The following is a 21,677-nucleotide window of genomic DNA, read 5'->3' as shown; positions in this document are numbered from 1 at the left end:
AAAAAATTGACCGACCAATCAGGAAACAGGATGCAGTCACAGGATCATTTGACGAGTTTAACGTAACTCTGTCATACTTGCGCCGGCCAATCAGGAAAGAGATCAATGATCACTGAAATGCATCCATTATTCACATACACTTTACTGTATCACTGCCTTTTTTTTTTTGCTACATTTTACTACTTTTAATTTACTGTCTGTCCAAAAGTATTGGAACGCCCGACTCTTTCACCAAGATGTGGTTCTTCCACAAAGTGTTCCCACAAAGTTGGGGTTTCCTTTACTTGAACTAGGAGACCCAAACCTTTATCAGCATGACAATGCTCCTGTGCACAAATTCAGCTCCATGAAGATTTACTTTACATGGGGTGGAAGTGTGTGGAAGATCTCCTGCTATAGAGCTCCTGATCACCTTTAGCATGAATGCCACCTACATCACTACCTGACTTTACTTATACTCTTGTAGTTGAATAAAAGCACAAACAAAAACACATACCAATCTTATACTTAGGTGTCCACAAACTTTTGGCCATATAGTGAATTTAGGTCCAGTCAAAAGCATGAACTTTTGGAGTCATATTCCAGCAGGGAATTAGTACTTTACCATTTATTAACTGTAACTAAACACACTCTCTTCCTGTCGTCACAGCAGAATCTCTGAATATTTTAGTGCATTACAGGATCACTTCTTCACACAATTCAGGATTAGAACTAGTCAACCTCAGAACTTCCTGGCTCTCAGAACACTCAAGCAGGAACTAAAAACATCCACCGATCTCTGCCCTGCTTCTTCTGCCCTGTGCCCTGAGTTCTTGAAAAGGTTTATGTAAAAGTCTCTTGATAGTGATGTGTGTGTGTGTGTGTGTTTTGGTGGGACTGGAACCTGTGTTTTGGAGTTCTGCATTCTCAGGGTTGTTTAATCCTGCCAGGTCGCTCTCGTCCTCCTCCAGCTCTCCCTCTGCTCTCTTCAGGGCATTTATGCTGTCTCGACAATCTCCCATCAGACGCATCTATACACACACACACACACACACACACACACACACACACACACACACACACACACACACACACAGAGAGGTTTTTTTTTTTTTTAGAAGTAGTGAAATTATAATGCGTGACTATTTTATCATATTTAAAAATAAATAAATAAATAAACCAAACAAATACATAAATAAATATATTTTTTTGGTAGTTTTTAATATATATCATACTAACTTAAGATAAATACTGAAATAACACTGGAACATTAATAAAATACTCCTGAAGTACCCCTGAACTACTCCTGAATTACCCTTAAAATATTCCTGACACAACCTTAAAATATTGCTGAAATACCCCTGAAACACTCCTGAAATATAGCCTGAAACACCAATAAAATACTCCAGAAATACACCCTGAAATACTCCAGAAATAAACCCTGAAACCCTTCCAAAATACCCCTGAACCTCTCCTGAAATACCCCAGAAATACACCAATAAAATACTCCAGAAATACACCCCAAAACACTTCTAAAATACATCTTTAATACTCCTGAATACCCAAGAAATACCCCTTAAACACTCCTAAAACACTCCTGAAACACCCCTAAAATACTTCTGAATGCCACTAAAATGATTAAACAGAAGAGATGGAAGAAATTGCGGTAAAAAAAAAAAAAAAAACCTGCTTCAGATGTTTGACAATGATGTGACAATGACAATGATAATGACACTTGCACGCATACACACTCACACATGCACGCACACACACACACTCACTACTAAACTATAATTGGCCCAGACCCACAGCCTCATTAGACCTGTATAATGCTGCTTAATGTAGTGTACTTACATAACCAGTGTACGAGGTGTTACAGCTGTCCAGGTCCAGCGCGGTATGTGCAGAGTCGCCTGCAGGAGGAAAAAAGTGTTTGAAAAGTGCGTAAAGGAAAAATAAAAGGACGCATGGAGTGAAATGAAATATATATCGGATGTGCTGCATGCAGTAAGGGTTAGAATTCAGTTATGGGTCAAAGACGAGTTGGATTCCTTTGATGAGATTGATTCCTTTTTACGGCAATCGATTCTTCAGAAACGACTCATTCACAAAGACGTGTACAGCGTTGTGGGGTTTTATATTATTACCATAAAGACACAAAGAAAGAAAGAGATAAATAACTGAAAGCGTTAAAAGTAATTATAAATAGATAAAAAAAAACCTGCAGGAGGCAAAAAAACTGAACCTCATCCCTATAAACTGCTTTCTGAAACTCTGAACAGCATTTAGAGCGAAATCAGTCACTTCTTTGACCCTCACAAGTTCATCAAGCAGTAATGATAATGAAGGGATTAGTTAAAGCATGCTATAATTTGTTTGTTTGTTTATTAGATGAGGCAAACATGGAGTCATGCAAATGACGTGGTTTATCAGTGAGACATCAAAAGTGAGTCCACATGCTTCCTGTCGGAGATGATGTTATATCTGTGAGCATGCTTACACACACACACACACACACACACACACACACACACACACACACACGGGGCGTACCGGAGGACGACCTCAGTGTACTTTCTGTGAGTTTTATATAAGCCTCAGGACTCTCGGGAATCACTACATCTGTGGAGAGAAACATCCACCATACAGCCTTTAACTAATACAGCTGCAGTGTGAATATGCAAACACACTCACACACACACACACACACACACACACACTCAACACACTTACACACACATGCTCACATACACAAACACACACCTGTGAGAGCTGCAGTAGTGCCACACACAGTGCCCCCCTGGCCCTCTTGGCCACGCCCCCTCTTCTTTGATGACATGCCCATGGGTTCGAGGTCGTAGTCGTGGTCCCACTCTAACGGAATGGAGTCCACGCTTGCTGGAGTTCCCCGACCCGAGCGGTTCGTCCTCAGTGCCGTAGGGCTGATGGAGGGGGTCCGGCTTCCGGTGCTGGGTAAAGAGTTCCGCTCGTCCCACTGAAGGTCAGAAAGGTCACCTGATCCATCCAGGTCGAACTCCCGGTCTGAACAGTCGCACTCGTCCTCATCAGCCAGCTGCTCAAAGACACGGAGGCAATTTATTACTTTCTAAACGAGCTACAAACTGTGAAATTAGTGTTAGAAGAAAAAAAAAGTAGTTTTTATCCTTTTACAGTAACCTTTAGTTCTCCTGGTTTTTTGTTGTTGTTCATGTTACAGCAGCTATAAATAAAATCTTTTGAATATTTTGTAAATAAAGTAAAAAGACGTGACGTCTCACCGGCAGGCGTGTGAGCTTCCTGTAGTATCGGTCAACGCGTCCGAACACTTCCCTGCAGTAGCGCTGCAGCTCGTCCAGCTCCTCCTCGATCACAGCAGCATCCAGAGGCTCGCTCTTCTCCATCAGAGCTTCACCCTGACTAAACACACTCCCAATCTTCCCCGTGTTCAGATCAATCTCCTGCTGAAACGCCTGAGACACACACACACACACACACACACACACACACACACACACAAATCAAAGATTTCAAACTCAAATGTCACGTCTTTTTCCAAGGATTAAAGAAGCAGTGTGTTATTTTTAATAGGTGGAGTTTATATCTCAGCTGGAGTGAATGGTAACTTAAACACTTAAAACACACACACACACACTCACACACTCACACACTCACACACACTCACACACTCACACACTCACACACACTCACACACTCACACACTCACACACACTCACACACTCACACACTCACACACTCACACTCACACACTCACACACTCACACACACTCACACACACTCACACACACTCACACACACTCACACTCACCCTGAGCTGTTTGATCTTGGCCTGAACATCACACTCAGAGAAGTGCTCGATGTTGGTGAGCTGTAGGTCCATCTCGGTCAGCCACACCAGAACCCCGTCCCGGACGTTCTCAAACTCCTCACGCTGGCCGATGAAGTGCTGCGGGACGACACGCTCATCACTCACACACATTTTTACAAGTTTGTGGACACATGAGCATAAGATTGTTTTTTTTGTTTTTTTCATTTTGTTCCACATTTTGTCTCCATTTGTTCTTATAATACGCTCCACTCTTCTGGGAAGATGTTTCACTAGATTTTTGTGGAGACTCCTTCAGCCTCTAGGGTGTTAGTAAAGCTGATGTAGGTGTGGAGGTGAGGAGGCCTGGGGTGCAGTCTGCATTCACATTCATCCCAAAGGTGTTCAAGAGCTTTACAGCAGGAGATCTTTCACTCCAGAGCTTCATGAAGCTGGCTTTCTGCACAGGAGCACTGTCATGCTGGAACAGGTTTTGGGTCTCCAGAAACATCCTGAACAATTTGTGCCTTTAAATTTGTGATAACCGTTTGGGGAAGAACCACATATGGCTGGAAAAGTCAGGTGTCCCAATACTTTTGGCCAAAATAGTCTATATACAACCTAGCAAACGGTTTGAATAGCTAGCGTGGTGTTAGCTTGCTTGCTAGTATACGTGCCTATAACTCCACATACCAGCTAGTAAACTTATTTATTGACTATAAGCGCTAGCTGGCTGTTAGCTAACACTGTAAATCTTAGCTAAGCTAGGTTGCTTAGCAATGTTGCTAAGAGTTCAAAATATACCAACCTAGCTAGTTCGATTTTCATGGCAATATGCCTCCTAATACTTACTAATGCAACCTTAGTGCTAATCTTAGTTAGCATTAGCATAGCTATATAGCATAGCTAATCTACATGCTAGCTGTGTTAAACCATTAAAATTGATTGTGATGTGTGTGTTTTATTTATAGCCTAAAGCCGGGTTTGTGGTTGAAGGGCGTGGTCTCACTTTCAGCCTGCGCAAGATGGCCGCCACTCTCCTCTGCAGCGTGTCCCAGCGCTGGTTCCCATCATGCACCATTTGCCGAAGCCGGCAGGACGAGTCTGTGCGGTTCTCACGCGCCAGTCTGCGGTACTGCTTATTGATGAGCTCCAGCTGAGTCAAACACTCCTGCACCTGCCTCTGGAACGCCTGCAAAACACACACACACACACACACACACACACACACACACACGGTTATAGTCCTAGGATTGATCTCCTCTGCTGGTTGTGCCAGGTTATGGACCTTCAAAGATTAGATGCAGACCCCGCAATCATCCCGAACCATCTAGAGACGTACCAGCGCCATCTGGATCCCACTTTATTTGGACATTGGACTTCTTTGACCATTTAAAGGCTCTGGCATGGAGGAGTAGGTGTTGGATTTATGATGATCTCAGATGTGGAACTATTTTAGTGCCTGCTTCCACAATGTCTGTAAAGCTGTTTGAGGCATTGCTTATTAGAAATAAACTTGAACTTGCACTAGAGAGGGACAGGAAATGGGAGCACACATGTCCTCTTCTTACAGTGTTATACTGTTATTTTGCATCCGGGTTGTTCAAGAGTCCCACAAAACCCAAACAATATAAGAAAAACCCCAGCATGCAATGCACCCAAATTTTGTATTTACATTTACATTTGCGGCATTTGGCAGACGCCCTTATCCAGAGCGACTTACAACTGAGCAGGGGAGGGTTTTAGGGCTTTGCTCAAGGGCCCAGCAGTGGCAGCTTGGTGGTGGTGGGATTTGAACCTGTGATCTTCTGATCCAAAGCCCAATGCCTTAACCACTGAGCTACCACCTCCCTGTTGTATGTAAACATTAAGTGTAGAACGCATAGAAAAATGATGGTGTTTCATTATTTAATGTAATATAATGTTCAGCACATTGCTGGGGCTTTTAATAATCAGATTTTAATTGTAGTCAATAAAAAAAATATCTCGTTATTGGTGTCCTGATAAACGGCTTTTTTAAAAAAGCGTGTTACTCTTGCGTGTCATTACTCTCTCACTTTGCATCGTTTCTCTCGTCTGCTTTACCTCAAACTTCTTCAGCTCCTCCTTAGCGACGGTGTAGAGCACTCCAGATGAGTTGGGCCGAGCTGCGGTTCTCTCCGACGCCTTCAGCCAGTCCTCAAAGTGAGAATAATCCTCCAGAAACTTCTGCCACAACCTCCAAGTCTCCTCGATCCTGCAAAGCGTACACACACACACACACACACACATTATTAATCCTGTAGTTTGAGTTTGAAAGTAGATCAACACCATGCTCAACTTTACACACTACATCAGGAATTAAACACTGGAGCTCGTACTGCTGAAGGAAGATTTTGAACATTATGGTGTTCGTGTTTGCTGTTATAATAAACTTCACTCTTCTGAGAAGATGTTCCACTAGTGAATAAACTTGAGAAGAACCAGACCCAAAAGAGGAACCCACCCTCACTGGGGTGACACTGAAATACAGTGTTGAGGGATGATAATGGGGTTGGGGTCATAGAAGTTCTACAGTAGGAGATCATTCACTCCATCCCACATAAAGCAGATCTTCATAGAGTTTCTTTGTGTACACGGGCACCATCATGCTGGAACAGTTTCGGGTCTCAAATTCAAGTGAAGGCAACATTTAATGCTCCTGCACCCACAGAAGTACGATACAACTGTGCTGAGGAGGAACCACATATAGCTGGAAAATTCAGGTGTCCCGATACTGTTTTCTCCTTTGAGTGTACGTATGCATTATGCAGCCTTATGAACTCGTACTTAAGCCTGCGCTCCATGGCCACAGCGCAGATGTTCCTCCAGCGGCGGTCCAGGTTGCGTGTGGCATGCTGGATGGAGTCGCACTCGGTCTCTGTAGCGCAGGCGTCGCAGTCGTGCAGCAGAACCTCACACAGGTTCAACACAGAGGCCACGCCCGTGCTGTGCTTCTCAATGTCCCGCTGCAAGTCCTGCCCAAACACACACACACACACACACACACACACACACACACACACACACACACGTTTCAGTTTCACATTCAAAAAACACCTAGATAGATAGATAGATAGATAGATAGATAGATAGATAGATAGATAGATAGATAGATAGAAGTGTGTGTGTGTGTGTGTGTGTGTGTGTGTGTGTGTGTGTGTGTGTGTGTGTGAGACCTGCTGCTGGCTGAGTTTCTTCTGTATTTCGTTCATGTCGCAGGTCTCGTAGACGATGGGCCGCGACAGCTCCGTCTCGATGTGTGTGAGCCATGAACGCAGACTGCTCATGTTCTTATCCAGCTGCTGCACTGCCACCAGAGTCTCCCTCAGCTTCTTCACCCTACACACACACACACACACACACACACACACACACACACACACACACACACACACACACAAAAGTCTATTTAAAACCTATGCACTCTAGCACTATAAGATCTATTTTCTCATAGCAAAACACAAACACACACGCACACACACACACACACACACACACACACACACACACACACACACACTAAGATAAGCTGTGGTGTTTAAACTATGTTCGGTTGGTATGAAGGAGCTGGACGTGTGATAACGTATTCCCCACATCATCACAGCACCAACACCAGCCTGAAGAAAGTTTATCTGTAAATTCTTTATATTAACACTAAATCCACACAAAAAATGTAACTCCACTGTGATACTGGAGCATCACAGACTATTTAACAGACAGACACACAGACAGACACTGCAGCTTATAACTGTACAACAACCGTATACAAACCAGCTGTGAAAATAAAGAACAAATTCAATTCTAAAAATAATAAAAAAAAAAAAATAGAGAGAAAATAAAGAAAAATATCCTATTAAATGTCAAAATAACTGTAAAAATTGTTAAAGTGAAAATAAAGTGGAAAAAATTAAAACAAGTCAATTAAGGTAAAAAAGTAGAGAAAAAAAATGCTGTAAAGATAAAATGAATAAAAGGAGAACAATTCAACTGAGGTGAAAAAGGAAAAAAAAAAAAAATCTAAGTGAAATTTATTTGAAAATAAAGATATATATATATATTTCTTTAAAATTCAAAATTTCTAAATTCAAAATTTCCTTTAAAATTCTACTAAACATCTCTAAATCATATTTATTTATCAGTTTATTTCACTCAAAAATATAAAGAAAAGAAAAAACAAAATACCTTATAATATATATATATAATATTAAAAACACTATCAAATAAATAAATAAATCCAATGAAATCTCTTTATATTATTAAAAAAAGTATAATCCTGAATAAATAAAATCGTTTGCATCTGTTACAGGATTGTATTTTTTTTTCTCCGATATCTGATCCACTATAGTTTTGGCTGGAATCCGATCTCATCTAATCCGAATAGTCAAAACTATTTCCTGAACAAATCAGGACGTTTGAACAATCAGTGCTATGATCATGACTAACTCCCACCCTAGACGTCTACAGCACAAGCCCTGTGTCCTTACTCTCATAAATACATATTAAAAGCGAGAGGAAAGTTTTGCCTGGTGACGTCGCAGTCGCACTCGGGCAGGTCCGAGTCTCGAGTTGGACTCTGCTCCATGTCCTCCGAGCCCAGCTCCAGCACCATGAGGACAAACCGCACCGCTCTGATCCTGATCCGAATTATAACCTTTCTCCTGCTTCCAACTCGCTTTCGTCTCAACACTGACGCTCCTCTGTCCTTCCCTGCTGTGTGTGTGTGTGTGTGTGTGTGTGTGTGTGTGTGTGTGTGTGTGTGTGGTGAGACAACTGCTCCTGAGAGAAGGCATGTAGCAGTGAGTGGTGACTGAGTGACGGCTCCTTCTGCAGCTAAAATTAAACTATAGTCATTAACACATGTCTGTGTGTGTGTGTGTGTGTGTGTGTGTGTGTGTGTGTGTGTGTGTGTGTGTGTGTGTGTACAGTAGACAGTGTATATCACCCATTTTGTTTTCAAAACAACAAACACACTATATTTTGTATTCAATGACATTATTATTATAGTTACAAGTATTATTATTATTATTATTATTATTATTATTATTATTATTATTATTATTATTACTATAATAAGAATTATTATTAGTCATTTGTTTTTTAAATGAAATGTTAAAGTCTATGATTTTTAATCTTGTTCCTAGTTTTCAAGTGTAAAATTTTCAAATAATTTTGCTTATTTCAAGAAAATTTTCTTTGGAAAAAGATACAAAAAAAAATGACAGCTTTTTAATTTTTTGAAATAAATGTGATAATTTTATTTTATTATATTTTATTATTTTGTATGTATTATTATTGTTGATTTGAACTACATTGTGAATACTGTTCAAATGAGTTTTTGCTTGTTATATATATATTATATTTTAGTTTGTTCTATTTTTTTATTAATTACTCATGCTGGAACAGGTTTGGGTTTTCAAGTTCAAGTTAATACAAACTTTTATTATAGCGCCATCTAAAGACGTCCTGTACAATGGAGAACCTCCAGATTTGTGGAACAATTTGGAAAACAAACACATATAACAGGAAAGGTCGGGTGTCCCAATACTTTTGACAATACAGTATATATATATATATATATATATCAATCACGTGACATGATAAAAAAAAAGTTTTTAGCATTTTCTGTCTGCTGAGACGCCGTTAGTCACAACCGCATGTGGCATTGAGACACCGAGACACACGTGCTGGTATTACAGCTACATTACAACAGGAAGTATTTTTCATGTTCCTCAATATTCGCTCACTCGTTCGCCTCTGCTCTCTCCTTGCGTTCTGATTGGTCGAGAGGTCAGAGAGCGCTGGATCTCTGAAAAGCTGATTGGTTTGATTTAAAAAATCTTAAACTTAGTCATTACCTGATAAGATGTAGAGCACCCCGTCCTACTCTTTGATTACACACACGCGCACACACACACACACACACACACACACACACACACACACACACACACACACACACATTCGTCCATTTGTAATCGTTTATACAAATTTAGTCCTGTTGTTAGATGGAAATCAAATCTACTTTTACTGTGTGTGTGTGTGTGTGTGTGTGTCTCTCACCTGGCTGCGATGAGGTCGAGCAGGTGCTGCCAGCGCTCGTTCACTTTGCTCAGCTTGTACTGGATCTCGGTCGCTTTGCTCTCGTGGCTGGCTTGGGCTAGGCGCTCTCCCATGAGCTCCAACTGCTGCTTATTCTCCTTCGCTACTGAGATCTCCTCCTGATAGTCCTGTCATACACACATACACACACACACACACACTATAATTAGCACCTTCTATAGATGCTAAACTTCGACTGGGTCCGATAAACACGAGTCCACACTCTGCATGTGGTGCTGACGTCTCACCTTCCGGAGCTTCTCGATCATCTCCTCGATGGTGATGTCTCCGTTCTGAGACACTTTGCTCTCCATCTGAGTCAACCACTCACACAGCTCCTTATTCTTCTCATTAAACACGGCCCACTCGTTCAGCTTCTCACTCACCTGCTGCCTGCGCAGGGTCAGCTACACACACACACACACACACACACACACACACACACACACACACACACACACACACACACAGTAAAGAAAGAGAGATTTTACAAATTTTTACTTTTTTACTAATAATTCTGTACATATTGCCTTTATACCGTCCTTAATTTATGCACATGCATTATTAATATTTCATCTTTATATATGCTTTCTCTGGTTTTTGCATGACACACACACACACACACACACACGCACACACACACACGCACACACACACACACGCACATACCAATAAAGCACATAAAACTGTCTGAAAATAAAGAAAGACAAAATGACAGAGGAAAAGAAAGAGACGAAGAAATGAGGAGAAAGAAAGACAGAGAGACTAAAAGGAATAAAAAGAAAGAAAGAAAGAAAGAAAGAAAGAAAGAAAGAAAGAAAGAAAGAAAGAAAGAAAGAAGGGAAGCTACAGCAAAAGAAAGCGATGGAAAGGGGGGGTGAACTGAAGGTTGTGCACAAATTGAATAAAGAAAAAAAGAGCTAAAATGATTGAAAGAAAAATGAAAAATAAAAGTAAAAAGAGAAATGAGGATGTTTTTATCGTCATCTAATGTTTAATTAACTTCCTGAGAGAGACAGAGAGAGAGAGAGAGAGAGAGAGAGAGAGATTTGCAGAAGTACAGACAAAGTAAAAAAAAAAAGGCTGAGAGAAAACAGAAAAGGAGACAAAGAAGAGAGGGAAAAAGGACAGTTAAAGGAGAGAGAACACGAGAGGAAAAAAACTGAAAAAAGACAGAGAGCAAAAGAAAAAAGAGAGAGAGAATCATTAAGGGTCTAAATTGTGTTCTTCCTTAACAATCTAACAAGAAAATGTTGAATGTTTTCTGTGTGTGTGTGTGTGTGTGTGTGTGTGTGTGTGTGTGTGTGTGTGTGTGTGGAGGAACAGGTGGTATGTAACGCCTGTGTGAGGCATGTGACTGAGGAACACGTGTGTAAGAAGTGTTCCTCGTGAATAGAGCATGTGTGTCTTGTACAGCATATTCCCACGTGTGTGTGTGTGTGTGTGTGTGTGTGTGTGTGTGTGTGTATGCGTGTGTGTACCTGGTGACACGTCTCCTCCCACTGTCTCTGCAGCAGCTCGAGTCTTTCCTGTAGGACTGTGAGGTCATCGTGGCTCAGGCTGCTCGAGAGCGAGTCCCTGAGAACACACAGAGCTGCCACGTCGTCCCCCCAACCATCAGCACTGCCCTCTAACTCCTACACACACACACACACACACACACACACACACACACACACACACACACACACACACACACACACACACCTGATCTGAACCTGCTGATCTCAGAAACAACAAACACATAACTGCACTAACCACTCTGGACAACCGTGATGGACAGAAAAGCATCTCATAAAGCGTGCCAATCAAACAAGTTAGTGTCACGTTAGTGTCACGTGTCGTGTTAATGCTCTGCAAATGTCATGTAGTGTTCATGTGATACATGCTAGTGTCACACATCAGTGTCACTTTAATGGCATATATATGTTACGTTAAAGCCATATTAGTGTCACTTTAATGGCACTTTATTGTCCCGTTAATGCCACGTCACTGTCACTTTAATGGCATATATATATATATATATATGTTACGTTGATGCCACATTAGTGTCAAGTTGATGCCACATCGGTGTCGCACTGATGCCACATCGGTGTCGCATTGATGCCACATCAGTGTCGCGTTGATGCCACAGTGTCAAGTCAATGTCACTTTAATGGCATATATATGTCACGTTAATGTCACTTTAATGTCACGTTAAAGCCATATTAGTGTCTCTTTTATGCCACATCAGTGTCGCGTTGATGCCACATCAGTGTCGCGTTGATGCCACATCAGTGTCGCGTTGATGCCACATCATCGTCACGTTGATGCCACATCAGTGTCACGTTGATGCCACATTAGTATCACTTTATTGTCACGTTAATGTCACTTTAATGTCAAGTTAAAGCCATATTAGTGTCTCTTTAATGCCACATTATTGTCACGTTAATGCCACATCATCGTCACGTTGATGCCACATCAGTGTCAAGTTAATGCCACATTAGTATCACTTTAATGGCACATTAGTATCACTTTATTGTCAAGTCAATGTCACTTTAATGGGGTATATATATATATATATATATATATATATATATATATATATATATATATATATATATATATATATGTCACGTTAATGTCACGTTAATGCCATATCAGTGTCATGTTAATGTCACATTAGTGTCACGTTAATGCCACATTGGAGTTATGCTATTGTCACAATAATGTCACGCTAACATCACACCAGTGTCACGTGTAATGCTACATTAACACGTGGTGATCGTGTGAGGTTTACCTTGCAGCGGATTTGCTCGTTGTGCAGCTCATCGTGGTGATCAGGTAAAGGTAGTGAGAGCTTCCTCTTAAACGCTCTCAGCTTCTCGTGTGACACAGCGATTCCTTTCTCACACTGCTCCCAGTCCTACACACACACACACACACACACACACACACGAGAAAATGAAACACACAGACATTTCCTCTGCAGCGTTGATGCAGCCTGAAATTTGCTCAATCATACAATAGAAACACCACACACACACACACACACACACACACACACACACACACACACACCTTCGACGTCGTCCTCTATTAGAGAGAAATATTACAGAGAAAACCACAGCCATCTTTCTCTAACAGAATATCAGCATCCCTCTGTCCTTTTTCCGGATATTTCCGTGCCTCGGGATGCTGCGTCATACAAACTCACTGCGTCTCTTCTCACACCACCTCCGTGTCTCTCCATTCGTCTCTCTCTCTCTCTCCCCCCCTCTCTCTCTCTCTCTCTCTCCCTCCCACACACACACACACACACACACACACACACACACACACACACACACTCTCTCTTTCTCTCATGCATTATTACTACATTCAGCATACACTATTTCGCAAAGTTTGTGGACACCTGACCATTAGGTCATTGCAGTGAACATCCTGTTCCACATTAAGTCTCCATTTGCTCTTATAAAAACCTCCACTCTTCTGGGAAGATGTTCTACAAGTGTGTTGGTAAAGTCAGGTACTGATGTAGGTGAGGTGAGGAGGCCTGGGCCTGAGCTTAGTGTACACCTAATCCATAATGATACGAGAGCAGCCTCTAGGGGCGAATCACAGACACCACGTGTTTGTTTTTTTACATGCGAGACCTCGTGCTGCACGGAGAGAGCTTTATTATAATTATTATTATATATGATTTATTAATTAGATCTCTATATTAATTTATAAATATATTAATCAACAAGCAGCGACACCTGATCTACAAAACAACACAAACGATCGATATCTATATAAATCTCGGTGTAGTTGAGATGGACATTATTTCCAAAATATGCTCACGTTCTAAATTTTTTAAATGAATACTAAAGTCCCGCCCACAATCCTGACTTTACCTTTAGCAGTGAGAGCAGTTCCTTCTTCCTCTGGTCCAAATGGATGCTGGTGTTCCTCCATCGCTCCTGTAGCTCCGTCAGCTCTTCCTGGAGCAGCGCCTCTGCCTGGGCGTCGGCCGAGAGGAGAAGCTGCCTTCCTGCATCCACCGCCAAGATGTAGCTGCCCTGCTGCCTCTGTAGCACTCGCTCTTTTAGCTAGGGGGCAGAACAGAGCATTTCTGAATCATGTATTCATGTATACATATTACTTTTGCCTGAATATATGGTAATACTAATTAGGTTGTGGGTGGAGCTTATTCACAGAAAATAAACTAAAAACTAAAAAACAGACTTGAAGACACATTACATGACCAACAGATATTTCCAGTATCTGCTTTCAGAACTGCTTTATTTTCACCTGTATGTGGTCGAGAACTCCTCGGGCCTGCTGCAGTGCTGTGACTCGTCCATGTTCCCTCTGCTGCTGCTGAGGTTCCTCGTCCGGTTCTAGAGCCGCCTCCTGCAGCCAGTATCTCAATCTCTTAGAAAGTTCGATGTAGCGCTGCCACTGACACACCAGCGCGTCGATGATGCCCCGCCTCTGCTGCGCCCGTCGCACCACGCCCTGCCACTGATTACTCAACAGCGCCAACTTCAGGCCAAAATCGTCTCTACACTCAGGCCGACACCGAGGAGGAGAAAACACAGTGGTCTGTTAATTTTTTTTAATACATTTTAATAAAAATCTGACCAATCAGGAACACAAATTTACACATTGTTTGGTGATTGAACAGATGCAGGATGATGTCATCAAAATGTTTGATTCTTATTGGAGGTCGAGATGAGCAATCTAATATGATCATTACAAATCAAACTGTATGACATGGATCTAAATAACCAACATGCATGTAGATCTTACAATGATGACGCCTGTTGGACTGTAGGCTACAGTGCAGGCTTTGTCACGTTTTTATTGGCTGGTCAGTAGATGTTCAGTACCTGTCTTCCACTCGTCCCTGATTGAGGAGCCGATGGCCGTCACTGATAATGGAGTAAAGGATCTGCTGTCGACTGAACATCTCAGCATGGAACAGCTGCAGAAACAAATGCACACACACACACACACACACACACACACACACACACACACGCACCCCACATTAATCGAACAGTACGTTGCATCTGGAACGTTTTCACAGCACATCACTTTTTCCAAATTTTGTTATATTAAAGCCTGATTCCAAAATTCATTATTTTCCTCAAAAATTCTACAAACAAAACCCCATAATGTCAACGTGAAATAAATTTGTTTTAAATTTTTGCAAATTTATTACAAAAAAAATAAAAAATAAAAATCACGTGTACATAGATTTTCACTGCTTTTGCAATGACACTCAAAATTGAGCTCAGGTGCATCCTGTTTCCACTGATCCTCCTTGAGATCTTTCTACAACGTGATTGGAGTTCACCTGTGGTCAATTCAGTTGATTGTACAAGTTATGGAAAGACACACACTTGTCTATAGAAGGTCCCACAGTTAACAGTGCATGTCTGAGAACAAACCAAACCATACATTTTAAGGAATTGTCTGTAGACCTCTGAGACAGGATTGTATTAAGGAACAGATCTGGGGAAGGGGACAATAAAGATTCTGCTGCATTGAAGGTCCAAGTGAGCATGGGGACCTCAATCATCCGTAAATGGAAGAAGATTGGAACCCCCAGGACTCTTCCTAGAGTGGGCCGTCCGACCAAGCTGAGAGATTTGAAGAGGTCCTTAGTCAGAGAGGTGACCAAGAACCCAATATTCACACTGAAATAGCATAAGCATTTCTCTGAGGAGAGAGTAGAACTTTTCAGAAGAACAACCATCTCTGCAGCACTCCACCAATCAGGCCTGTTTGTAGCATGGCCAGACGGAAGACATGCCTCGTAAAAGGCACATGACAGCCCACCTGGAGTTTACCAAAAAGGCACTTGAAGGACACTCAGAACATGAGAAACAAAGACTGAACTCTTTGGCCTGAAAGACAAGTGTCATGTTTGGAGGAAACCAGTCACTGCTCATCACCTGGCCAATACCATCTCTACAGTAAAGCATGGTGGTGGCAGCACCATGTTGTGGGGATGTTTTTTAACAGCAGAAACTGGGAGACTCGTCAGGATCGAGGGAAAGATAAAGGCATCTCTGCAAATGTCCTTAAGTGGCCAAGCCAGAGCCCAGACTTGAACCCAACGGTACATCTCTGGAGAGATCTGAAAATGCCTGCGCCTGCGCAGAAGGTCTGACTATACTTTTTTACTCAAGTTAAAATAAAGAAGTTTGTGCTCCAACATGTACTTCAGTAAAAGTAAACATTGTTACTACCTGTTTTAGTGTCACGCTGGTAACTGGACCTCTGGTCATATTAATATTAGGGCTGTCAATCAATTCAAATATTTAATGTCATGAGTAACTCACGATTAATCACAACTTACAGGTAGTTGTCGACTTACAACCTATGCAACTTACGACCATTCGACTTTACGACCACAGCTTATTTTTTTACCAGCTTCCGGCATAATTTCACAGTACTGTACATATAGCCTACTCTACTTATGACCAAATCATGTTACGACCGATCTGTCGGTCCTAATTGTGGTCGTAAGTCGAAGACTACCTATAATTGCAAATTTTTTATCTGTTCTAAATGTGCCTTGAATTAATACTTTTCAAGGTTTTAATACTCTAATCAACATGGGCAACAACAGAACCTGCTATGTGGTTTGCTATATGACTCATTTTTTATTTAAAAGTAGACATTTCAAGTTTTCCATACATATATTTATTATGCCTTTGAGACAAATATTGACAGAGATTCAGGTTGTTTTATTTGTGTGTCTGTGAAGAGAGATGACAGAGAGCGCCCCCTTGCTGTTTTCTTTATTTTTTCTTAATTTTTTACAAAAGCACAGCGTTTTGTTGTTATTATTAGTGTGTATAAATAAAATTAAACCCTTTACAGATTTAAATGATGTATTGCTCTTATCTGTACGATCAAAAAAGACGAGTAGTTTAAGTTATTTTCAGCGTTATGAGGAAAAAAATGGCACAAACGTGTGTCGACCCCCAGAGGGTTAATTGTGTGCATCATGGCGCCTTTTGGTGCTGATTTAAGACTTGGTGCATCGGCAAAAAAAATGTTTACTGATTAAATAAATACAGTGGTACCTCAACATACGAGTGCCCTAACATACCAGTTTTTTGAGATACGAGCGGTCACTTGGTCGATTTTTTGCTCTGATACGCGAGCAAAAATTTGAGGTACAAGCTCGAGATGCCGCTGCTAGATGGCGAATCGAAGCCAGAAAGTGAAGATTGTGACGGAAATTTTAATAAGCAAAGAAGAAAAAGTTAAAATTTTAAAGTTTAGGGATTCGTAGTGTGCAGGAGTGATAGTAAAAAAACGAGTTTTCCCTCCGCCTCCGCTTATCGAACGGATTAATAGCATTTCAATTAATTTCAATGGGGAAATTTGCTTTGAAATACGAGCAATTTGACATTCGAGCAAGGTTACGGAACGAATTAAACTCGTATGTCGAGATACCACTGTAAATGTATTTTTCGGTGGAGTTTTTTTAAATATCCGAGTAAAGAAAAGATGTTGTGAATAAACGTATGTTGCACGTTTGGGTTGAAAATTGCATGCAGTGAGAAGATAAAATACTGATACCAGAAAGATCTACTTAAGTGCAGTAACTACGTATTTGTACTTTACTACTTCCAACCTCTGCCTAATACTTAATACTACACTACATATACCTCTTAAATATAATTGTTAACATCCCTTTAATCAGTTTATGAATAACATCTGAGATGCAGTCAGTGTTCACATTCATCCTAAAAGTGTTCAAGAGCTCTAGGAGATCTTGAACTCCAGCCCGTGGAAAGCATAACTTTGTGCACAGGGGAATTGTCATGGTGGGAATATTTCATGCTCCGACATCCAAAGACATTTTTCAAGAAGCACATATGATTTTTTTTGGCCACACAGTGTATATTCTGGCTACTGGTAAAACAATCAACAAACAAAGCAATACCTTGATATTATAGATATTATACAGTATTATAATAAAACAATGCTGATATTGCATACTAAAAACTGGACAAAGGATTAGAAGGCGTTTCCAAATTTACATATTCCTGCATATTAAATGAGCTTGTTGTTAAATGCACACGTGTAGGGTATTATTAACATCTAATGACGCGTTATAAAGGCGTATTATGTTGCAGTACCTCGTGCTCTCTCTGCTGCTCTAACAGGCTTTGGTAATTGCCCGAGATCTCAGCACCGAGCTTCTCCTCCGTCTGGGTCAGGAAGCTCAGCCACGTCTCGCACTTCTCCAGGAAACTCTGTCTCTGTAGCAGCAGGGCTTGCAGCTTACTGTGGGCACACACACACACGCACACGCACACGCACACGCACACACACACAGAATTAAAAGACTGTAGAGCATTAACTATGGATGCACCACTATGTGTGTGCCAAGCCAGAGCCCAGACTTGAACCCAACGGTACATCTCTGGAGAGATCTGAAAATGCCTGCGCCTGCGCAGAAGGTCTGACTATACTTTTTTACTCAAGTTAAAATAAAGAAGTTTGTGCTCCAACATGTACTTCAGTAAAAGTAAACATTGTTACTACCTGTTTTAGTGTCACGCTGGTAACTGGACCTCTGGTCATATTAATATTAGGGCTGTCAATCAATTCAAATATTTAATGTCATGAGTAACTCACGATTAATCACAACTTACAGGTAGTTGTCGACTTACAACCTATGCAACTTACGACCATTCGACTTTACAACCACAATCGCAGCAAGACGTTATTTTTTACCAGCTTCCGCATAATTTCACAGTACTGTACATATAGCCTACTCTACTTATGACCAAATCATGTTACGACCGATCTGTCGGTCCTAATTGTGGTCGTAAGTCGAAGACTACCTATAATTGCAAATTTTTTATCTGTTCTAAATGTGCCTTGAATTAATACTTTTCAAGGTTTTAATACTCTAATCAACATGGGCAACAACAGAACCTGCTATGTGGTTTGCTATATGACTCATTTTTTATTTAAAAGTAGACATTTCAAGTTTTCCATACATATATTTATTATGCCTTTGAGACAAATATTGACAGAGATTCAGGTTGTTTTATTTGTGTGTCTGTGAAGAGAGATGACAGAGAGCGCCCCCTTGCTGTTTTCTTTATTTTTTCTTAATTTTTTACAAAAGCACAGCGTTTTGTTGTTATTATTAGTGTGTATAAATAAAATTAAACCCTTTACAGATTTGAATGATGTATTGCTCTTATCTGTACGATCAAAAAAGACGAGTAGCTTAAGTTATTTTCAGCGTTATGAGGAAAAAAATGGCACAAACGTGTGTCGACCCCCAGAGGGTTAATTGTGTGCATCATGGCGCCTTTTGGTGCTGATTTAAGACTTGGTGCATCGGCAAAAAAAATGTTTACTGATTAAATAAATACAGTGGTACCTCAACATACGAGTGCCCTAACATACAAGTTTTTTGAGATACGAGTGGTCACTTGGTCGATTTTTTGCTCTGATACGCGAGCAAAAATTTGAGGTACAAGCTCGAGATGCCGCTGCTAGATGGCGAATAGAAGCCAGAAAGTGAAGATTGTGACGGAAATTTTAATAAGCAAAGAAGAAAAAGTTACAATTTTAAAGTTTAGGGATTCGTAGTGTGCAGGAGTGATAGTAAAAAAACAGTTTTCCCTCCGCCTCCGCTTATCGAACGGATTAATAGCATTTCAATTAATTTCAATGGGGAAATTTGCTTTGAAATACGAGCAATTTGACATTCGAGCAAGGTTACGGAACGAATTAAACTCGTATGTCGAGATACCACTGTAAATGTATTTTTCGGTGGAGTTTTTTTAAATATCCGAGTAAAGAAAAGATGTTGTGAATAAACGATGTTGCACGTTTGGGTTGAAAATTGCATGCAGTGAGAAGATAAAATACTGATACCAAAAGATCTACTTAAGTGCAGTAACTACGTATTTGTACTTTACTACTTCCAACCTCTGCCTAATACTTAATACTACACTACATATACCTCTTAAATATAATTGTTAACATCCCTTTAATCAGTTTATGAATAACATCTGAGATGCAGTCAGTGTTCACATTCATCCTAAAAGTGTTCAAGAGCTCTAGGAGATCTTGAACTCCAGCCCGTGGAAAGCATAACTTTGTGCACAGGGGAATTGTCATGGTGGGAATATTTCATGCTCCGACATCCAAAGACATTTTTCAAGAAGCACATATGATTTTTTTGGCCACGCAGTGTATATTCTGGCTACTGGTAAAACAATCAACAAACAAAGCAATACCTTGATATTATAGATATTATACAGTATTATAATAAAACAATGCTGATATTGCATACTAAAAACTGGACAAAGGATTAGAAGGCGTTTCCAAATTTACATATTCCTGCATATTAAATGAGCTTGTTGTTAAATGCACACGTGTAGGGTATTATTAACATCTAATGACGCGTTATAAAGGCGTATTATGTTGCAGTACCTCGTGCTCTCTCTGCTGCTCTAACAGGCTTTGGTAATTGCCCGAGATCTCAGCACCGAGCTTCTCCTCCGTCTGGGTCAGGAAGCTCAGCCACGTCTCGCACTTCTCCAGGAAACTCTGTCTCTGTAGCAGCAGGGCTTGCAGCTTACTGTGGGCACACACACACACGCACACGCACACGCACACGCACACACACACAGAATTAAAAGACTGTAGAGCATTAACTATGGATGCACCACTATGTGTGTGTAAAGCTACCAGAACCAACTATGTTGTGGAAACGTACACTATATGTCCAAAAGTTTGTGGACACATGACCATAAGATTCCTGTCTGTCTGTCTGTCTGTCTGTCTGTCTGTCTGTCTGTCTGTCTGTCTGTCTGTCTGTCTGTCTGTCTGTCTGTCTATCCATCCATCCATCCATCCAGGTTTCCACAAACTTTTGTAGTGTACGTAGTACGCTTGTAGTGTACGTAGTTAATCCATACCTGAATCTCTCTGTGCTTTGTGCCGAGGTGGACGTCCAGCTCCTGTTCAGGTTCTGAATGTTTTTGATCTCCTGGTCATTTAGAGGAAGTCTGTATCCCAGACTGTTTAAACGCTCCAGATCAGGAGACAGGTGACAAAGTTTTAGCATCTGGATCTACACACACACACACACACACACACACACACAGACACAGAGTTAATCAATGTCCTTACACACTACATCGTATTCTCTCGTAACAGGTTGTATCACCGTGTACCTTGAGTTGCTCCATGCGTTCCTGCACGGTGGACAGATCTGCAGACGCGGTCGGATCCGACTCCTTCAGCACCTCCTGAGCCTCTTCTGGCCACCGACTCAGACACCGCAGATCCTCCCTGAAGCTCTCGTAGTCCTTCACACTCGCCTGGTGAGGTAAATATAGACAGAGTGTTATATATTAATATAGATATTATTATAGCTTTAATAAGGAACTTTCTCAATCATGTTGATCAGACAACCTCTATCAGATCTCTCTGCCTGTGGAGGGCGTGTCCCACTGTTGCTAGGCGCTGGATGAGTGACAGGTAGTCTGTGTGGAAGGTCGCCATGGATGATGGCTCCACCTGCAGCCTCAGCTCTTCCTCCACATCAGTCAGCTGCTGCAGAGTGGCCTGGACAGAGCCCTGAGTGTTCAGCAAGTCCTACAGCAAACACACACACACACACACACACACACACACACACACACACAGTTACTGAATCAGTAAACAAGCAAGGGAGTGAGTGGGCAGGAGACTCAATTAGTAAGTGTTCAAATCAAATTGAATCGAA

At 41.1% G+C, this 21,677-nt stretch overlaps 1 protein-coding gene across 1 annotated transcript in view; it reads right to left on the bottom strand.

Moving 5' to 3' along the window:
* The window catches only part of syne1a (spectrin repeat containing, nuclear envelope 1a), a 207,901-nt gene that overhangs the window by 6,873 nt on the left and 179,351 nt on the right, over positions 1 to 21,677 (bottom strand). Inside the window, 21 exon segments of the mRNA XM_046836299.1 lie at positions 884 to 1,010; positions 1,834 to 1,892; positions 2,533 to 2,601; positions 2,743 to 3,052; positions 3,258 to 3,449; positions 3,806 to 3,943; positions 4,812 to 4,994; positions 5,888 to 6,038; positions 6,611 to 6,798; positions 7,000 to 7,162; positions 9,884 to 10,050; positions 10,171 to 10,329; positions 11,404 to 11,559; positions 12,702 to 12,827; positions 13,801 to 13,995; positions 14,198 to 14,450; positions 14,779 to 14,873; positions 20,378 to 20,525; positions 20,866 to 21,020; positions 21,124 to 21,270; positions 21,365 to 21,547. Coding sequence (XP_046692255.1) covers positions 884 to 1,010; positions 1,834 to 1,892; positions 2,533 to 2,601; positions 2,743 to 3,052; positions 3,258 to 3,449; positions 3,806 to 3,943; positions 4,812 to 4,994; positions 5,888 to 6,038; positions 6,611 to 6,798; positions 7,000 to 7,162; positions 9,884 to 10,050; positions 10,171 to 10,329; positions 11,404 to 11,559; positions 12,702 to 12,827; positions 13,801 to 13,995; positions 14,198 to 14,450; positions 14,779 to 14,873; positions 20,378 to 20,525; positions 20,866 to 21,020; positions 21,124 to 21,270; positions 21,365 to 21,547 — 3,364 coding nt within the window.

Source organism: Silurus meridionalis, chromosome 23 (genome assembly GCF_014805685.1).
Source record: "Silurus meridionalis isolate SWU-2019-XX chromosome 23, ASM1480568v1, whole genome shotgun sequence".
Lineage (NCBI taxonomy): Eukaryota > Metazoa > Chordata > Actinopteri > Siluriformes > Siluridae > Silurus > Silurus meridionalis.
Note: the sequence above shows the minus strand (reverse complement) of the source record. Positions and strands in the feature narration are given on the sequence as shown.